At 36.6% G+C, this 17,793-nt stretch overlaps 1 protein-coding gene across 1 annotated transcript in view; it reads right to left on the reverse strand.

Moving 5' to 3' along the window:
- The window catches only part of CNTNAP2 (contactin associated protein 2), a 1,020,353-nt gene that overhangs the window by 305,434 nt on the left and 697,126 nt on the right, over positions 1 to 17,793 (reverse strand). Inside the window, exon 13 of the mRNA XM_058040331.1 lies at positions 1,211 to 1,411. Coding sequence (XP_057896314.1) covers positions 1,211 to 1,411 — 201 coding nt within the window. The remainder of the gene's footprint in view (positions 1 to 1,210; positions 1,412 to 17,793) is intronic.

The following is a 17,793-nucleotide window of genomic DNA, read 5'->3' on the forward strand; positions in this document are numbered from 1 at the left end:
TACGAACATGATTCAGGATCCTGTGCATCAAGGCTCAAGAAGGAAGAAATCATTTCCCACATTGCAGGGTCTCTGTGCTACGCTAAATTTAGCAAAATAACAGCAACAGAGACAAAGCATGCATTAGAAATAGTTAAAAAGCAGCAGGGAGGATGGAGAGGAGTAACAAGCATTACATGTCTATTAACTAATGGAATGCTTATGGAAATAGGAATAAGATACACATGCATTCCAAATGAATACTTATCTATAGCACCATGAGAAAATATTCAAAAAAATTTATGAGGGAAAGCAACCTAAAGTATAACACTGTAAGCATGCAGCCACCAAATTAATCTGAAATGCTTTTGAATTGCTCTTATCACCATGAACTCACTTCACAGTCACCAAAATGTGTTATATGTTTCCACTTATAAACCAGTTTCCCTAAGTACCATTAAGATTTATTCAACACCAAAATTTATCATACACAATGAGAGCATATGTAAAGCACTTGCTCCATATTAATAGAGCTTTTAAAATACAATTCCTTCTTTGTGTGCTAATTCTGGAACAACTAATACTTTTGTCTTTACTGGTTACAACTAACATTTGTTGAGGAGGCACATATAGAAAGGGTCTCTTTTCCAGTAAAACTACACAGCAAAAGAACAATCTTATACTTAATCTACTTGCAGGTAATAGCATATAATTTCTCACACAATTGTATTACTGACCATGCCGTTCTCTACAATGTATAAGGCATATGATTATCCTTTCATTATTATAAAATGCTCTGCATTTAAGAAACTGTTTCAAAAGTGTTAGTGGAAAAATTCTAACCTTCGTTCAACCCTTGCTGACTGTAGCATATGAAAGCTGACAACCAGAAAAACAGGATAAAGTTCAAAGCAATTTTTCAATGCCTCTATTGATTAAACTTTAAAAGTTACTGTGTTTACCGAATGCCACCTGCTTTAAGGAGCAACAGATCTGAGAGGAGAACACACAAACACTTGGTGCAATACCAATCATTTTAGTAGTGAGCAATCAGGCAAATTTTCTTAAGAAAATAGTGTCTTCTGTATTTTCACCCTCTTTGTCATCTTTAACAAAGGAGAACAAAGAAGTATGTTCAATGAATGGACTTACCTAACAGCAATACCTGTTAAATTGTTGAGCTAAAGCTCTTTAACACCGTATTTAATGGATATCCCCATTCTCAGCCTACCTGGTGTATTCAGCAGCCGGGACATTCTGCAAGAATAGGAGATAAACTGCTCACAGTATTCAGCACTACTGGTAATGGCAGAAATCTGGTCCATTGATGCACTGTAGTTCAGCTGCAGCACAGACAGCTTCTCCGGGCTGCTGCCTCCCACAGAAGTCTGCATTTGCAGATCATGGTACACAGTTGTCCACACTTTATCCTCTGAAAGAGAGGGCAAGAAAGACAAGACAAGAACTGGTAAGAGACAGACAGAGGAACTGAGTTCAAATAAATGTAGGCCTTTGTCAAAAGATAAAACTGTTCTACAAGATATTTGTTGATATTTGGTAGTGGGGAAGGAGGGCACTGCCCATAAATGTTCATCATGTGACAGCATAGTTCCAGCTATGAACTGATGAAGGGAAGAAACTCATCATCTTTATGAAAAGATATCAAAGATACCATGTGAGAAGTCTTCCTTAAACAACCGATGCTTATAGTTACATATGGAACTAATAAGGATTAACTTTGGTTAGAAAGGCAGAAGGCTGATGCCCTAAAGATTCAAAGCCTTTATGTGAAGAACATTCACTGCACATGGTAAATTGATGATGTGGGCTGGAGTGAAACACTGCTTTAGTAAAGTAGTAGTAAAGTAACAATGAGGATGCACTGAATTCTCATGTCGTTACACATTTAGCAATTAAGACCAAAAATTTTTCCACATTTTTCACCCAGGATGTGTTCTAGGGTAAAACAAAATTACTGCTTACTGAGACTTAAATATTTTAAAACAGCAGCACCATATAACTTTACTGATTATGGTTATGGTGCAGATAGCACCACAGGAACTAATCAAAGTAGAATGGAAATACAAAATCTATTTAGTTGTGAAAAGGCACAAAGAAAGATGAAAGACAACTTCAAATTTTTTGATTTCTATACAGCAATATTGGCCAAATCTCAACACCTGCAACAAACTTTTTTGCAGGGTGATGCAGAGAGTATGTTATATACAGCCCAGAACAATGTCTGTATGCATTTTATTTCTCTAAATCACTGAACAGCAAGTCACTAGAAATGTTACTGTGAAACATTTGTCAGTAGTTACCAGAGAAGATTTAAGATGAAGTATTATAATAATGAAACAGCAAATTCCACACTCCTTTTATAGCAAGATTTGTTTAAGTTGGAAAGGAGTTTAGAAAGGAAACAAAAGGCACAGAAACTTTGCTGTTATAGACCAACCAGTTATTTTTCTTAGAGGGACATTCCACTGAACCCAAATGAAAAAAATATTATCTGAGTAATATAGGGCTTCAGAATGAAAACTATGAAGATTTGGTCAATATTATTGATACTGTCTTCCTGTAAGAATGCTATTCTATCACTTAGGTGTGAAGAATTTTTAAAATTTAGGTTGACTAGATACCAATCTAAAAATCCACTATCTCCGCTGAAATGTACTACTCTTATTGAGCATCTCACACAGACAAGGGCTGAAATAGGTCAATTATCCTCTGTAAACAAACCACAGAAAATTCTCTTTTCTCTAGACATTAACCTGAAACACATCACCACAAAACTTCCTAGAAGTGAATCAGATTTTGTCAGTAATATTTGTCAGTAAGGTTTTTTCACATTTTAAGTTGTTTTTCACTTTTTCTTTTAATTCTTCTGCCTTATATATTTCTACCCCTGAGGGCAAAGTCAAAGAAATATGTCTTGGAATAAAAAGTAAACCTGAAAAACATCACTAAGAATCTATTCTGGCGCCTTAAACTGGCTTGTAGGAAAGCCCAGATTCCCAAATGAGTCAGGCCTTTGCCCCAGCTGTTCTGTCAAGCAACACCATTGACCACAGTTGTTCCTTCAGAGATACAAAAATAAAACACACCCACACTGCTAACTTTGCTGTATTTATCACAAAAACAGACTCTCCAGGGAGATCACCTGGCATTTTCTAAGTATACTTATTCACCTGACAGATGTGCCGTACAGCGATAAAACCCATAAAATGTAGTGCATTGCAGTATGTTTTCAATTCACCTATGTAAATCTCTTGCCTGTTAATGCAAATCTCAGTCATTCTAAAATTTGTGGTCTGCACTTTGATATTTTAACAACATGGTAACACTTTGCCAAACTGACACACACTCAAAAGTGCTTCAGTAATTCTTCACCAAGTTCACAGGAATGTGCTCACATCCACTGATGAGCTTTGGTGTGACCCAGGGTAAAGACAACTCTCCACACCATGATTATCCTTATCTCCAGGATTCTGTGCTCTGCCTTACTTTCCAGTCTTAATTTTTACTGCATAGTGTCAGGCTATTTTGGATTATATTGGAATCATGCGGACCCATGTGTTTGCAACTGATATGGTGCTAAGTCTTTCTAATCAAATGTTCAGAGATAAGGTAAGCAAAGCAGACAAATCCTCCACAGGTTGTACACATGACTAGCCAAATGAGATGAAATTCAGCATGTGATGCAAGATGGTTATTATTTTAGTATTCATATCCTTAGTCCAGAACTCCTTGTAAAACACAGCAATATTCTTGCATTGAGAAAAAGAAAGTAAAAAACCAGGAGAAAGGAATCCTGCTCCCAAGTAGCAATAAAAAACTTTTAATTGTTACCTGTCAAATTATATAAAGAATATAATCCAGTTTTGTTAAGAGCCTCATATGGAAGTTTCCTGCAGATTCATTTTCAAGAAAGGATTGAGATAGTTTATACATTCACTGACAAAAACCTCTCATTTGTGGCAGAAAACACTATACATGTAAGAACACAAAAATGTCAGTAAGGAACGTGTTAGGACAGTTAGAGCCTCATATTGAATTTTTGATCCAGCCAAGACTCCTTGTCTAGCCACTAAGAAGGTACAGAATGTGACTAGCAGCAGGAATTGTGTTAGGCACAATGTTTGAGGAGGAATTTTCCTATGGATAGCAGATTTTAGCCAATATACAGTCACCTCCCCTCCAAGTTAGGAAGTTTAATCTTTACTGTGGCACACTGTACTAAAGATGATATAAACACACCCTAGTCAGTCAAATGCATCCTCTGAACAACTTCAGAACCCTTCTGTCAAAATATAAGTACTACTAATGGTTAAGTGCTTGTTGCACCTTGTAATTGATCTTTTTATCAATAAACATATATATGTGCATAAAGTCATTAATCTTTTACAGAAGAGCAACTTAATCTCTTTCTGCTGTCTAAAAGATGATGGGAGATGGATTAGCATACATCTGGTCAGATACTGAAAATAAACCTAGGTCTTATTTCACTTGCAACTAATTTTCTGATAGTCTGGCTCAAATGACCCATGAACACGTTCAGCAAGCTGTCTTGTCCAAACTCTGGAAGCTGAAGCATCTGTGCCTGCAGGTCAGGCACAGAGAGAAGGTGAGGCAGAAGTTGCAGCTGTTGTACAGGAAGGAAGCTTCTTCCCTGGGTATTCATGCTCTTCACATATTTTCCTGATTTAAGTGTAATGCACTGCCATGACACAAGGAGCAAAACTGTACAGGATGGTATGGCCTTTCCTGGGCTGGGAAAGCACATTAACAGACAAAAATCTATCTCCCCTCCACATCAAATGCAGATTCGTGAACACATGTAGTTATACATTTGTGGGGCTGGCTTCAAGGTGTCTGAAAAGACTCAAAGGAGAGAGATGCTAGGCAGAAATCTCAACCTTATCTACTGAGTGTTGATTATAAACTGCTTTTTGCCTTTTAGTCTTAAAAATTTGTTAAGTGTGTTTATACTTTCCATGGAAATCAGCTAGGCATGTGTAATTTGAAGATGAGGCCAATATCTTCACTCATGTTTTCAGTTTCTTGGAAACTCCTCATTTCTTGAGACCATTCTTGAGAGAGAGGGAATCAGTACCCTGCTTCCAGTCACCTTCCATTACAGAAAAGTTAATGCAGATAGTTCACACTATCTCAAATATCTGTATCTTCACCATTTATGGCATTGCCCCTGCGTAGCTGAGAACAGGATATGGTATTCATAGTTAATATATCATTATTTTCTGTCAATAGTACACAGAAGACCCATTTAAGGTATGCAGAAGTGAAAAACCTGTCCTAGTTAACAGTAATTCGATACATATTCCTGGAAATTCCTGTCACCACAACACTGGAATGAGTATTCCCCTAATACACAAGCAGTTATTTGAAGAACACCTGGCATATGGCTATTGCTAACCACAAGTGCTTAGAGACAGTTTGTCAGCCACAGCTGTGTGTATGACTTAGGCACCACCAAAAGACATTTCCCCTACACATGGAAGTATATGAGGTCCTAACTAGATTTACTAGGCTGATTCTAGCTTTCCCACTGGAGGACAGAGTACCAGCACCAGCTAACTGCTAACGCTTCAGGAAAATAAGGGCCTCCAAGATGACCACTTCATTCAAATGCATATCTTAGAGGGTTTTTTAATGGTGCATAGCTTGTTGCAGTTGCACAGGAAAACAAAATAATGGCAGAACCCTTTTTTTTTTTTTTTTAGCAGTGAGGATGAAGTATAATTTTATTTGAATAGAATGCCAAAAGCCAGTATCCATAGATTCTTAATAGAATTCATAATGGTTTTCACTAAGAACAATCTAATTAGATCCAAACTGCTGATACATTTGATGCAATTATAGAGAAAATAGGTTCCCTCTAATTTAGTCTGTGCATTACTCTTTACTGAAACTGTTCTTCTCTAACAGATATATATATTATAGTAAGATTAAGTTTCTTAATTTAAGAATAATTTTTCTAAGAAAGGAAATGACCACTGTCATTTATGTCCTTAAAATGACAATAAAGTGACATAATTTATTTTGCTGAAATTACTTTTCAGTTGCAATGACTGATCTACAGTTCTACCCACTCACTACTCCTTTTTCCAATAAAAAGTGAAGTAGGTGGCTAATAAAATAATCAATAAGTATTAGTAATGGTTCACTAATAAAAAGAGAAATGAAATTTAAAAAAAATCCTTGTTCACCAGCTATTCAAGTGATCAAATAAAATATTAACATAAGTGATTTTTCCCACTTAATATTCAGTGTATTTCATGATATTATGATATTTATCATTATGCTATTGAGTATTTTGCAGATAGTCAGTTTTTGCTATCACTGAACTTTACTCATTTGCTTGGTGATCAGTTAAGCAAGAAGAACTTGCTTCTCATAAACAAATTAAGTAATCTTTTGTAATGATAATTACTGATAATAAGTTTGAAAAAAAATCAGAAAACTTAATTCTTCAATTCCACAGCTATGGATACATTTTTCCACTTTTATTTTAATCTACAGCTATATGTATTGCTACTAGAGTTTTGTTTTTTTTAATTAATGGACTTATATGTTGAAGATACTATTTTATTAGGTATGTTCTGGAAATCAGAAAACAGCTTGATTTCTCAGGAAAGATCATCTGCTCTCTTTATTTCCCTCAATATTTCTGTGGTGGGTGTTTTGGTGGATGCAGTTTCCTGACCTAAAAATTGGCTGATGTATGAGAGCACCTTGGTTCCTGGTTCAAACCTTGGAGAAGACAATTTTGAGAATTCCTGAGCATATAAAAGCCTGGAGGTGGTTCCTTACTAGGCATCCTGATTTTGCCATCATCAGTCCTTTTGTCACTTCAAATTAGAGTACTGCAGTATGTTCTACAATATGCTACACTAGAAATCACTGAAGAAACTAGACAGGATAACCCATTTAAAAGAGGACTGCTCTCCAGGGAGGACAAAAATTAGAATTGTAATCATCTCATATTCTAAGGTCTGCAATTTTATTTTCTGATAAGAGCCTTCTTGGTATTGTTAAATTGTGTGGGATGGTAACACAACAGTCATTGCTTAGTTTATTCACATTGCTACATTTTTTGCAACAGTTTTGTAGACACAAGACCTGATGTACTCAACTGATGTGGAAAAAACTACAGCAGACCATATCCTCTTCTCCATACTTTTATGTTTCTCTTGGTGTGTGTTTATATATAAAAGCTCAAACCTATATATAGCAATTTAAAATGAATTCTGCTTTGGACTTCAAAGGAGCTACAGTTGAGTTTATAAAAATGAAAAATATACATTCGTTTGAAGTTAATGAGTGCTTTGACAATCTTGTCTGAGATTTGGAAATGTCAATTTTGCAGTACAGTTACTCTGGTGATATGAACTGCTATCATCTTACTAATGTAGAAAATGGGGTTTAGACAGAGAAATCCAATATTCTGAAAAAAAATAGTAATTGAAGAGTGTTTTTATTAACTGAATTCTATAGAAGGCAAAGCCAGTCAGTTTCTTAATCTATTTAGGTGGGGAACAGAAGCAATCTGAAACCGTAATTGAGCCATTCCTGTGCTCATTTTCTATGTCTGCTCCTTTCATTCATTCCTTCTTGATCAAGATAATAATGAATCTTCAAAGTTAACTGCGACTCTTAAGTTCGTTTTTACTTTCAACAGTGTCCTGTGAAGCAATACACTTCCCTTGTATTTACATAGTCTCTTTCATAACAGTTGAGGAATAAAAAAATTTTATTTATTTTGTGAACTTACAGTGATATTGAGGGATATAATTTTCTACCAATTTATATACAACAGATAACTTCATAGACTTTACAAAATAGAGTGGAAGGAAGTGACCAAAATACAGTTTTGTGAGAGCCAAAAGTTTCCAGAGAAGTGATAATGAAATGGCTGTTCCAATGAAACTTGTTAGAAATCTCAAGGGACACTAGCACTAGCAAAGTAGTAAGTAGAGGATGAGTTCTCTGGATTACCAGAGATGATTTTGGACTATTCAACACAGTTGTATGTGAAAAGCTAATGACAAGACTACCTTGAGAAACAGAATAGAGATCACTCGTGCCTTCAAAGAAAAAAAAGACTGCAACAATAGATATTGTTATGCTGAAAAACAGTGCCTGGGGAAAATACCTTAAATCTGATCTGTGCCCTAATGTCAAAAATTACCTCCTATGGGTGTTATTAGAGGCATGAGTTTAAAAAAAATCCTCTGTTGAAAGGAACAATAAATAATGAGATACAGTATAGCCATATGAAGGAGGACTCGGATCATTTAAGTGCCTGGTCTAACAGATGGCAATTGCAGTTCAGTTTAGATTAAGCAACATTGAAGTCAAGAACAAAGGACATAAAAGAATTAACAGTGAGGTTGTTTTCAGCACAGTGAGCAGAATATGGGCAAAGGCTGAAAACTTTTTTTAACAGTTCAATAACTGAAGAATCAAGAACTGATTCTACTTTCTGAGAAGCAGCCTCACATATAAACAAGTACTACACAAACAGAAAGATGGAATATGTCTCCTTTAAAGCATCTTTCAGTTCATTCTAGCATATCATAGGAGCATATGCACATAAAAAAAAATGAACTACTGCATGATGTTTTCTTTTATAGAGCAACATAGCACAATCCTTTAGCTATGATCCCAAACAAGCCTTCCTAGAATCACTGAAAAAAAGTAACACAGTTTTAAAAAATATATTTGAAAGGATTTCAAGGATATCCTGAAGAAAAGGGTTTGTCCAAGCTTTCACTATGTTAGCTAGGACCATAAGAAAACCTTTCTTGAGCTGTTCTGACTGACTTTATTTTCTTGGAGAGACAGAAAGACACTAATGCAGGTCTCAAGTGCTACCACTAAAAACTCCCATTACCTTTCATTCCACCATCAGCTAAGTGCTTGGATCCTCACCATATTCTACACTGATGCAACTTAGTTCTTTCAAAAAGAACATACTCCACTCTCCTCTCTCACATCCTCCTAACCCCACTCTGTAGACAGAAAAAGGAATATAGTGTGCTGAAGTACCCTTTCTAATTATTCCATCAATAAACTGAATGTTAGGCAACCTCCTGAAAAAACTTTTTATTTTTCTTTCAAAAGGTGCCTCCAGACTGGAGAACTTACACTTCTAAGTTTTAGTGCATGTTCTTGGTAGTTTGCAATTATTTCATCATTATTCTGAATCATTTATTCTGGCCACATTTAAATTTAGGAATCCCATTTTAATTACTGCATAAATCTAAGCATTGCCTAACTAAATAACAAAAACTACTATTATACAGATTTTAGTGCAAAATCATGTTTCCTGTATTTTTGACAACTGTGCTAAAATTTCTTTAGATAATTCAAAAAGCATAGATATTGGATGGACAAGCTAGACAGCAGAATGAAGTTTAGTTATGTTGGGACTGACAGAAGAATTTTGATGTCTTCAATGTCTTTATTTGTAATCTCTCAAACAAAGCATGACTTGAATTCTATACTAAATTACCATGCCATGCATTATTTTAAGACATTCTTTGAAAATTTTTAGTACACCTGTGGTTTGCTATGTGGCACAGAGTGACATTAGGGGAGAAGAAAAAGTCAATCGGACATCGTAGTAAAGTCAGCAAATTTAATAAAGTATGCTTAAAAGATTTTCCTAATCTGAATGTTGTCTTATTCTAAATTTGACAGTAGAAGAGAAAAACCCACAAATTTCTATGCTAGTTTACAGTAAAAGACACAGCTTAGTCCTGAGAAAAGACAAACATCCCATTTCCACGTATGAGTAGTAAAGTTCACAATTATAATTCTTCTAATGGACGAATTAAAAGTACTATTGGAATGAGAAATAAAAATCATGCTAGATCAATAAGAAACTTTTAACTTCTGGAAATTCTGTTAAGTTTTTCATTTCTTTGTAGACAAAGGATGCCTTCTCTTTCCCTCTCATCTCAGGACTACCATTAAAACACCATAATCTATTGCAGGGGACATTTGCACCTGAAGGAACAGAGTGCTTTTATACAAATGTATTAAAGAAAATAAAAATTAGCATTTTCAGAAACTACAACTATCCTTGCAGTATCCTACCCCAAGAATCCTCTATGCATCTGTAAAAGTTTTACCCTAAGTGTCATATAGCTCAAAGACAGAGCTGTGCAAAAAACAACTCTCTGAGAAAGCCCAATGCTGCAGCACTGCCTTGCTGGCTTCCTGCTAGCAGATATCCAACAGATTCTTTCTTTCAGAAAGTTCTGACATGAAAAGAAATGAAGGGATATGTCTATTTCCATAAACCTAGTGTTACTGAATAGTCTTGTCATGCCTCAATATAGAAATCACAGCATACAGGAAACACTGTAGAATTTGGAGAAGAGGGTGGCGTATGTGAAAATGAAGTTGCTTTTTTACTAGATCTAATATTACTTTCTTTGTCATCAAAGCATTGCGTATACTATACCATATACTCCAAATCCACTGAGAAATATAACACCATCTATGAATAAATTTAACACATCTCATTATGCAGAAATTATATATTTTAAATTCATAATTCTGAGATGCTGAAAAATTCACGACTGTGCATAATTGAACTTTGTAGGTCAGGTTCAACAGAACTGAATAGCTGAGTGTTTTTGTTGTATCATTATCTGGAAAAAGAGGTATTAAACTGTCTCTATTCCTACTGAGGTACCAAATATATATGGAAACCAACCATTACAACAGCAAAATATTTTCTAGAGCAATGCAAAATTTGCAAGGAAACATCTCTTCACATTCATCAGCCTGACATTTAGAGGTTATGAAGAATACTACACTGCACCAGACAAATTCCACATATGGTTAAGCTGATTCCTGCAAAAGTTGACCGCAGCTTATCCATGTACTCCAGCTTGCTTGGCCTGGACCTACTCTTTGGCCTCAGTCAATTCCTCTTCTTTACATATATATAAAATCTTTTTTTTTGGTAAGTACACATGCACTTCATGCTACTTTCCTGGCAACTAAGCTGCTTGACTACACTTTATTTAGAATTTTAAATTATTTCTCCCTCATAGTATAAAAAAATGATGTCTGGAATAAAATAAGTACTTCTGAAGTGAAATTTTCAACAATGATGGAAAACATTTAGCAATCAACTACTTAGGGGTCTTCAAGCACCTTCTCTAATTATTAACCACTTTGCTATTTATTTCATTCAGTTTCCCCATATCCAACAAATAGGAAGTTTATTTTCTTGAAGAAGACAAACAAATTATACCCCCTTGAATATTAAGGCAGCCCACTGAATTCCATAGGGTTCTCCAAGAACAATTAAACTATCCATAGATTAAATTAAAATAGTGAAATTCAAAAAGTCTGTGAAGTTCCTCTTGCCCATCAGAGAAAAATACGTACATATGTATAATAAGTATACACTATGGCAGATAATGCTCATTGCTTAACTTCCAAATATTGCCCACTACAGAAGATTAAATACTTGAACAAAATTCTGAGATTATATGAAGGCTATTGACTTTGTTATACTTCCAGAAGCTGCAGAAATCAAATCTCTTTGGCTAATGCAGGTCTAAAACTTGCATAACTGACTAGGCACATTTCTTCCTTCCATATTATTAAAACAATTCAAAATGCACATACACACAAAATTTTGGTACATAAGGAAACAAAAATAGACACAAAATTTCCCCAATGAATTCATTGGGTCAAAGGTTTCATTCTGCTTCTCTAAAAGAGACTTCTGCACTGATTGAGAGGGGAAACAGTAAGAAAGAGGAGGAAAATACCCTGGCCCCTCAAATTCCAGCTTCATGGTCTCCTGGGTGAAGAACTGGCCAAAAGGTGAGGCTCAAAGGGTTGTGGTCAATGGGGCTAGATCTGGCTGGTGACCAGTGATGTTCCTTGGGGCGCAATTCTAGAGCCAGTTCTGTTCAATGTTTGCATCAGTGATCTGGATGCATTAGTTGAATGCATGGTCAGCAAGTCTGTGGAGGATTCCAAACTGGGAGGTGTTGTTGACTCTTTCAGGAGGAGGGACAAGAGGCCTTGTACAGGGATCTGGGTAAGTTGGAGTACTGTGAAATCACCCACGGCACGCAATTAGACAAGAGCAAATATGGGGTTCTCCACCTGGGATGCAGCAAGAGCAGATGCAAGTCTGGGCTGGGAGAAGAGTGGCAGCAGAGAAGGGTCTGGAAGTGCTGGTTCTGGTCTGGCAGAAGGCTCAAAAGGAGCCAGCAGTGTGTGCTCTGGCAGCCAGGAGGGCAAACCCCATCCATCCTGGAGTGCATCAAACAGCACCACCAGCCAGTCAAAACAAGTGATTACCCTGCTGTATTTAGCACCATTGTGGTCTCTCCCTAAGTACTGTGTGAGGTTACGGGCCCGATAATTTAAAAAGAGAATTACGATACTTGAATGTTTTCACAGGAAGACACCCAAGCTAGGGAAGAGGCTGGCAGGAATGTTCTCTGAGGAGCGACTGAGGACACTGGGCTTGTCTAGTTGGGAGAGGAGGAGGCTGAGGGGGGCCCTCACTGCTCCCTAGAGCTTCCTGAGGAGGGACAGTGGTCTGCAAAGTGGGCAGCCACCAGTGTCCAAAGGAGAGCACATGGGCAGTGCAAGTCTTTCTGCCCAGGGACCTGCCCATCCCTTGCTGGCCTTCACATAGCTGCTGGGTGTCCTTTTAAAGGAATCTGGGCATTCAGACACTGTGAGTCTGGGGATCTGTACCTGTACATTGCTTTGGGTGCAGGGATGCCAGAGGTGAAAGCCAGGCTTTTGGTTTCCTCTGCATGAACTGTGCACAGAGGAGAGCATGCAGGATTCAGACACTCTTCCTTACCCAGCACTAATACATTTGCTTACAGTGGGGTCTCCTAATTAGTAGTACCCAGAAAACTGTTTCAAAGCAGCTGATGAAACTCAATTTCAGCAGAGCTGAAATTTCACTATAATGTAATCTACTGAGTATCCACTTAGTGAGTAAAACTTTGCTGAATATGCAGACTGGATAGCTCAGGAAACTTATCACAATGTAAAAGGCTTCCATCATTAATTCAAGAACCAAAACTAATATCAGTTTTTAGATATAAAACCAGCTTTCATTCGTAGCATTTTTTTTAGCCCATGAAAAAAGATTGTATCCCAAAAGCAAAGATATGAAAGATATACCATCTATGAAAATATCTGGTATTAAAATGTCAATGCTGAAATTCAGTCAACACTAAATTCAACAAAAGCAAAAGATCAAAATAAAGCTTTTAAGAATCTTTGCACTATATAGAAAAGGGGTGAACAGTCCTGTTTTCTTCAAAATCTATTTTATTGCAGTTACTTGGCAGATATTCACTCTGGCATAAGAATATGTTGCAAATAAATGAAATATAAAAATCCTTCTATTACCTTTTAAAAAAATTATCAAGAAACAAAAACACTCAAGCATAAAAACATACCTACCAAAAAGAAATAAGCATACCTAAAAGAAATAAAACATTAAATAAACCCTGGATTTTTTTACAGAGACAAAAGAACAGACGATTTGATGGAACTGACTACCTCAAGACATCCACAGGTCTGGGCCAGGATTTAGGTTTACCTTTATTATTTGCTCAAAAGCACACAGATAATACTGACGATTGCTCCACATGCAGTGTCATTCATGAATCTGAAGTAATAGCTAAGAGACCATATAATGCAAAAAACATTATTGAAAAGGGAATAGGAAGAGAAACAATATTGATGTTGGTATTAAAATATTAGTTTAAAATACATTTCAACCAAATGTTAGCAACTGAGTTAATAGAAGACATCTCCCAGACCTGGAAACAAAAGGATGGGGAGGAACAGAAGTAATTTCAAGAGAAATTATCTTTGTTCCAGTTAAACTTTCAAAAAACATTATGTGATTTGGAAATATTAAAATTTAATCTTGAAGAATTGTCTAGGTTTGGCACTTCACTTAATACTGAAACCCGTAAGATTGATTAGTGACTTCTACCTAGGAAGAGGGCTGAAACAGCAGCTCCTCTAATTTGATTGTTCTGTCTCTGATGCAACGAAAAACGTGGTTTGCTGGTCTCTGCCATCTGCAGTGCTTCTTTTCCACTGCAGATGCCACAAAGCCCTGCAAAGCATTTGGAATTATAGGTTTGCAATACAGCAGGGTGTTCAGTAACACGGTTTTTACATTAATCTGACAGTTGTAGCAAAAATCTGCAACAGTGTCAGGCATAAATGAAGCAACCACTCAGCGCTCCAGGACACAGTGGTAAAGGCTGCAGAAATGTCAGATAGCCCCTCTGAATATTAACATTAATTGAGTTAGTGCCTTTTTTTTTTGTAGTTTTCATTTCCTATATATCTTTAATTTCTAAGTAATCTGGTTTATGCAGTGAGACAGACAAGCCATGAATATTCATGCCAGTGCACAAAGCCAGATCATGAGTAAGTCCTTTTGCTAATGACCCTTGACCAGAAATACTTATGAGTCTGCCCCAGTAGTTTCTACTCTGCCTAGCAGAGATGTCAGTCACCTGAACAGCCTCAGTACACTTTTTGGTGAGCATCCAATTTGCTCAGCTGCTTGCTCATCAGATGCTGACCATACAACACGAGTAAGATTGACCATTTCAGCTTAGTTCTATGGTAGTTACCTGAACAAAATTAGCAATAATATATCTTCAAGCAGAAAAATGCTTCTGACAGAAACATACTTATGATCTACACCCTGAAATAATACACACTCAGGCTTGGAGAGCTAAGTCAGCTTCTATAGGATATCCATGTCTCTGAGACACCAATTCCTGTCCACCAAGCTATTGCTAAGAAAAAGGAAATCCAATCGACTAGTGATGGTCCTAGGTATCCAATACAATTATTTACAACATTGTCATTTCAAATGATTTTGTGACAGTATTTTTTCCTACTCCTACTGGAATGATATTAAACATACTTAATTTTTTTATCATTACTGACAAGCTTAATTCCACTGTAGTCAGCAAATGCTGTTCAGAAAGATAATCTACTGTGATTTCCATTTGTGATGCACAAGTGAATCCCAAGATGAAGATGAAAAGCTATTTTCTATGGAGAGCTATCATCTCAAGGCTTAGGGTGCTGCTTTGGCAAAACCCACAAAAATAATATTAGGAAGATAGTAATTTCTTCTCATCAGTTTTCTTAACTTGCTTACTATTGAGTGTTTCAGTGTGTGCAGTTAGTCTAATAAACCTCATCTAGGATAATTGAAGATTATTATCTCAATAGCTCTCACTCAGGGAAGCATATCCTGACTCATACTAGATAAAACCAATATTTCCAGGCCTCCTGAAGAAAAGCAAACTTGGGCTTAGCAAATGGAAAAAAACTCTAAAGCAGGAAGCATAAAAAGCATGTTAATTCTCTTAATAATGTGAACATTGAACATAATAAAAATGTACCCAGACCCCTAACATTGAAACACTTGGTTTCCAGTACACAAGTGGAAGGAGATCCTTAACCTATCAGTTAAGGCTTTCTGAACAAGAGACCTGGCTTGCAACTGCATCTTTCCATTCCAAATCTAAAAATTTTCTCTGCAAGTTCTCTGGCTGTAGACGTTCCCTACTCAGCGTACAAAGTTTCAGAGCTCATCTTATGGTTGTGTTGGTTGGACTCTTCTCACTAAACCATATGGAATTCTAGCATTAGTTCTTGAGTTGTATCCTGTTTATTTCAACCATTCTTCACTTTCTGATGCTGTGGAGCAAGGGATAATCTCAGTAGGTTGCAAACAAGTCTGGCTCTTCCAGGAAAATTCCTCATTTGTTTTAATAGATCTAAGTGGTCTCTTCATAACATTTTCTGATTGACTATCATATTTTCAGAGGAAGTGCTACTTTCTGTGACCTTGAAGATAAAAAAATAAAAAGAAAAAGGCCTGTTCCAGATGATATCAGATTTAAGTAATTTTTGCCCTCATTGCTATTCCCTTTCAGTCATTTTCCCACCACATGGAAGTGGTGGAGGTGAGTTTACAGCATAGGTGTTGCCCTAAAAATGTACTGAGTGCCCATATTCGAAATTGATAAAAAATGTTGTCTCTAGGTTCACATTATAGTCACTGTGCATTTGTTCACTTCTGTAGAAAACCAGTAAGACTAATTCTAAGTGATAAAATGCAAACATGAGAATAATCTTGGGTTTTTCTTGCAGCATTGAAAGACAGCCTTCACACAAAAACTTCATAACACTGCACACTCACATTCTTACATATCTATGTTAATTCACTTATTAAGAAGTCCTGGGAGGGAGACATGGGAGAATCATTCTGTAGTCTCCTGCCTGCCTGGGGAAAATGCATCAGCAGTACATTCCCTAGATGTGTAAGTACAGATCAAAATGGATATCTTCTGCAGCTTATTCACTGCCCAAGTAATTTCTTTTTATAACTTGTTTTTCAGAGCATAAAAGAAAGCCTGAGAATTTTTAGCAACAATGATGACAACACAGTTTACCTGCCCTTTTAGGCAAATTTATTCAGAAAATTACATATCAGGGTGGCAGCACTGCACCCTGAATGCTGGTTGGAAATTCTAGAGTAGAATGAATCTCTTTCCACTCCTAGAAATTGCCTGTAATTTTTTCATCACTTGCCTATCTGTTTCAGAAATAAGTGAACTTAATATATAATTTGTAGTCTGAATGGGACTTTAGATATTTCCTTTTAACTAATCTGCTCTTTGAACATTTAGCTACGTTTTTCAGAGAAATTATCAATAGGAACAACATTCTGAACAGATAAAATTGTGTTCTTCCTAGTCCCACAGTCAGCTAGACAAGACAGTAGTAGTGATACCCTGTGAAGGCTGACCTAGAACACAGGCCAGAGGGAGTTAAAAATAAAGTAGATATTTATTAAAAGATCTCAACGGATACACCTTGGGCACCACAAGAGCCCAGCCGGGGCTACACCCAAGATGAACCCAACATGGTCACAAAAACGGATGGCCAGTCATGGGGTCTCTCACTTTTATAAGTTTTGGTCCATTAGCATATTGGAGTTAAATGTCCAATTATAGCTTTAACTTATGAATTCCCATCCTTCTTGTTTTTCTCTCTTCAGTCCACTGTTGTTTATGCTCTTGGGTCTGAGATTAGGATCATTTGTCCTTGGTCCTCAGCTAGAGAAGGAATGGTTTTGTTTACCTACTCTGTGAAGAAAGCTTACTCTCCTCTTATATGAAGCTCAGAACTACACACTAAAGCAGTAGAGAATCCAAAAAATATAAAAGTTAAAACCTGAGGCATCAGTAGCAGTCAATAAAAAGCAGCCCTGGATAGGATTTGATGAGAAGATGTTCTTTGCACTGTTGATTAAGGACAAGGAAGCAGTAAGGGAGAAGTGCATATGGGAAAGCATTTCTGTATACCACAAGTCCCACAAGAACTTAGTGACTCACACCTTCCAGGCTTTGAGGCAGTACAGCTAAAAGCCCATAGAAGCACAGAGCAGTTTTCCCAGAAATACAAGGAGTACGTAAAAACACACACCTCACATCACCTGTATCCCTCCCTCAAAACAACAGAAAAACTCTGAGAAATTATTATCATCAAAGTTTGCAAAACACCACCACAAACTCCCACTATTTCAGGGGTAATTTAACTGTCTAGCCTTAACTTGACCTTAATTTTCTGACCAAAAGCAATAATAAAAGTTCTACAGAAAACACAAGTTTTGTTTGGTCTTTCAATAATATTCTCTACAGGAGCAATTTTCTAGGGATAACTGAAGCATAT

The sequence above is a fragment of the Melospiza georgiana genome, chromosome 1, assembly GCF_028018845.1.
Source record: "Melospiza georgiana isolate bMelGeo1 chromosome 1, bMelGeo1.pri, whole genome shotgun sequence".
NCBI classification, from domain to species: Eukaryota; Metazoa; Chordata; class Aves; order Passeriformes; family Passerellidae; genus Melospiza; species Melospiza georgiana.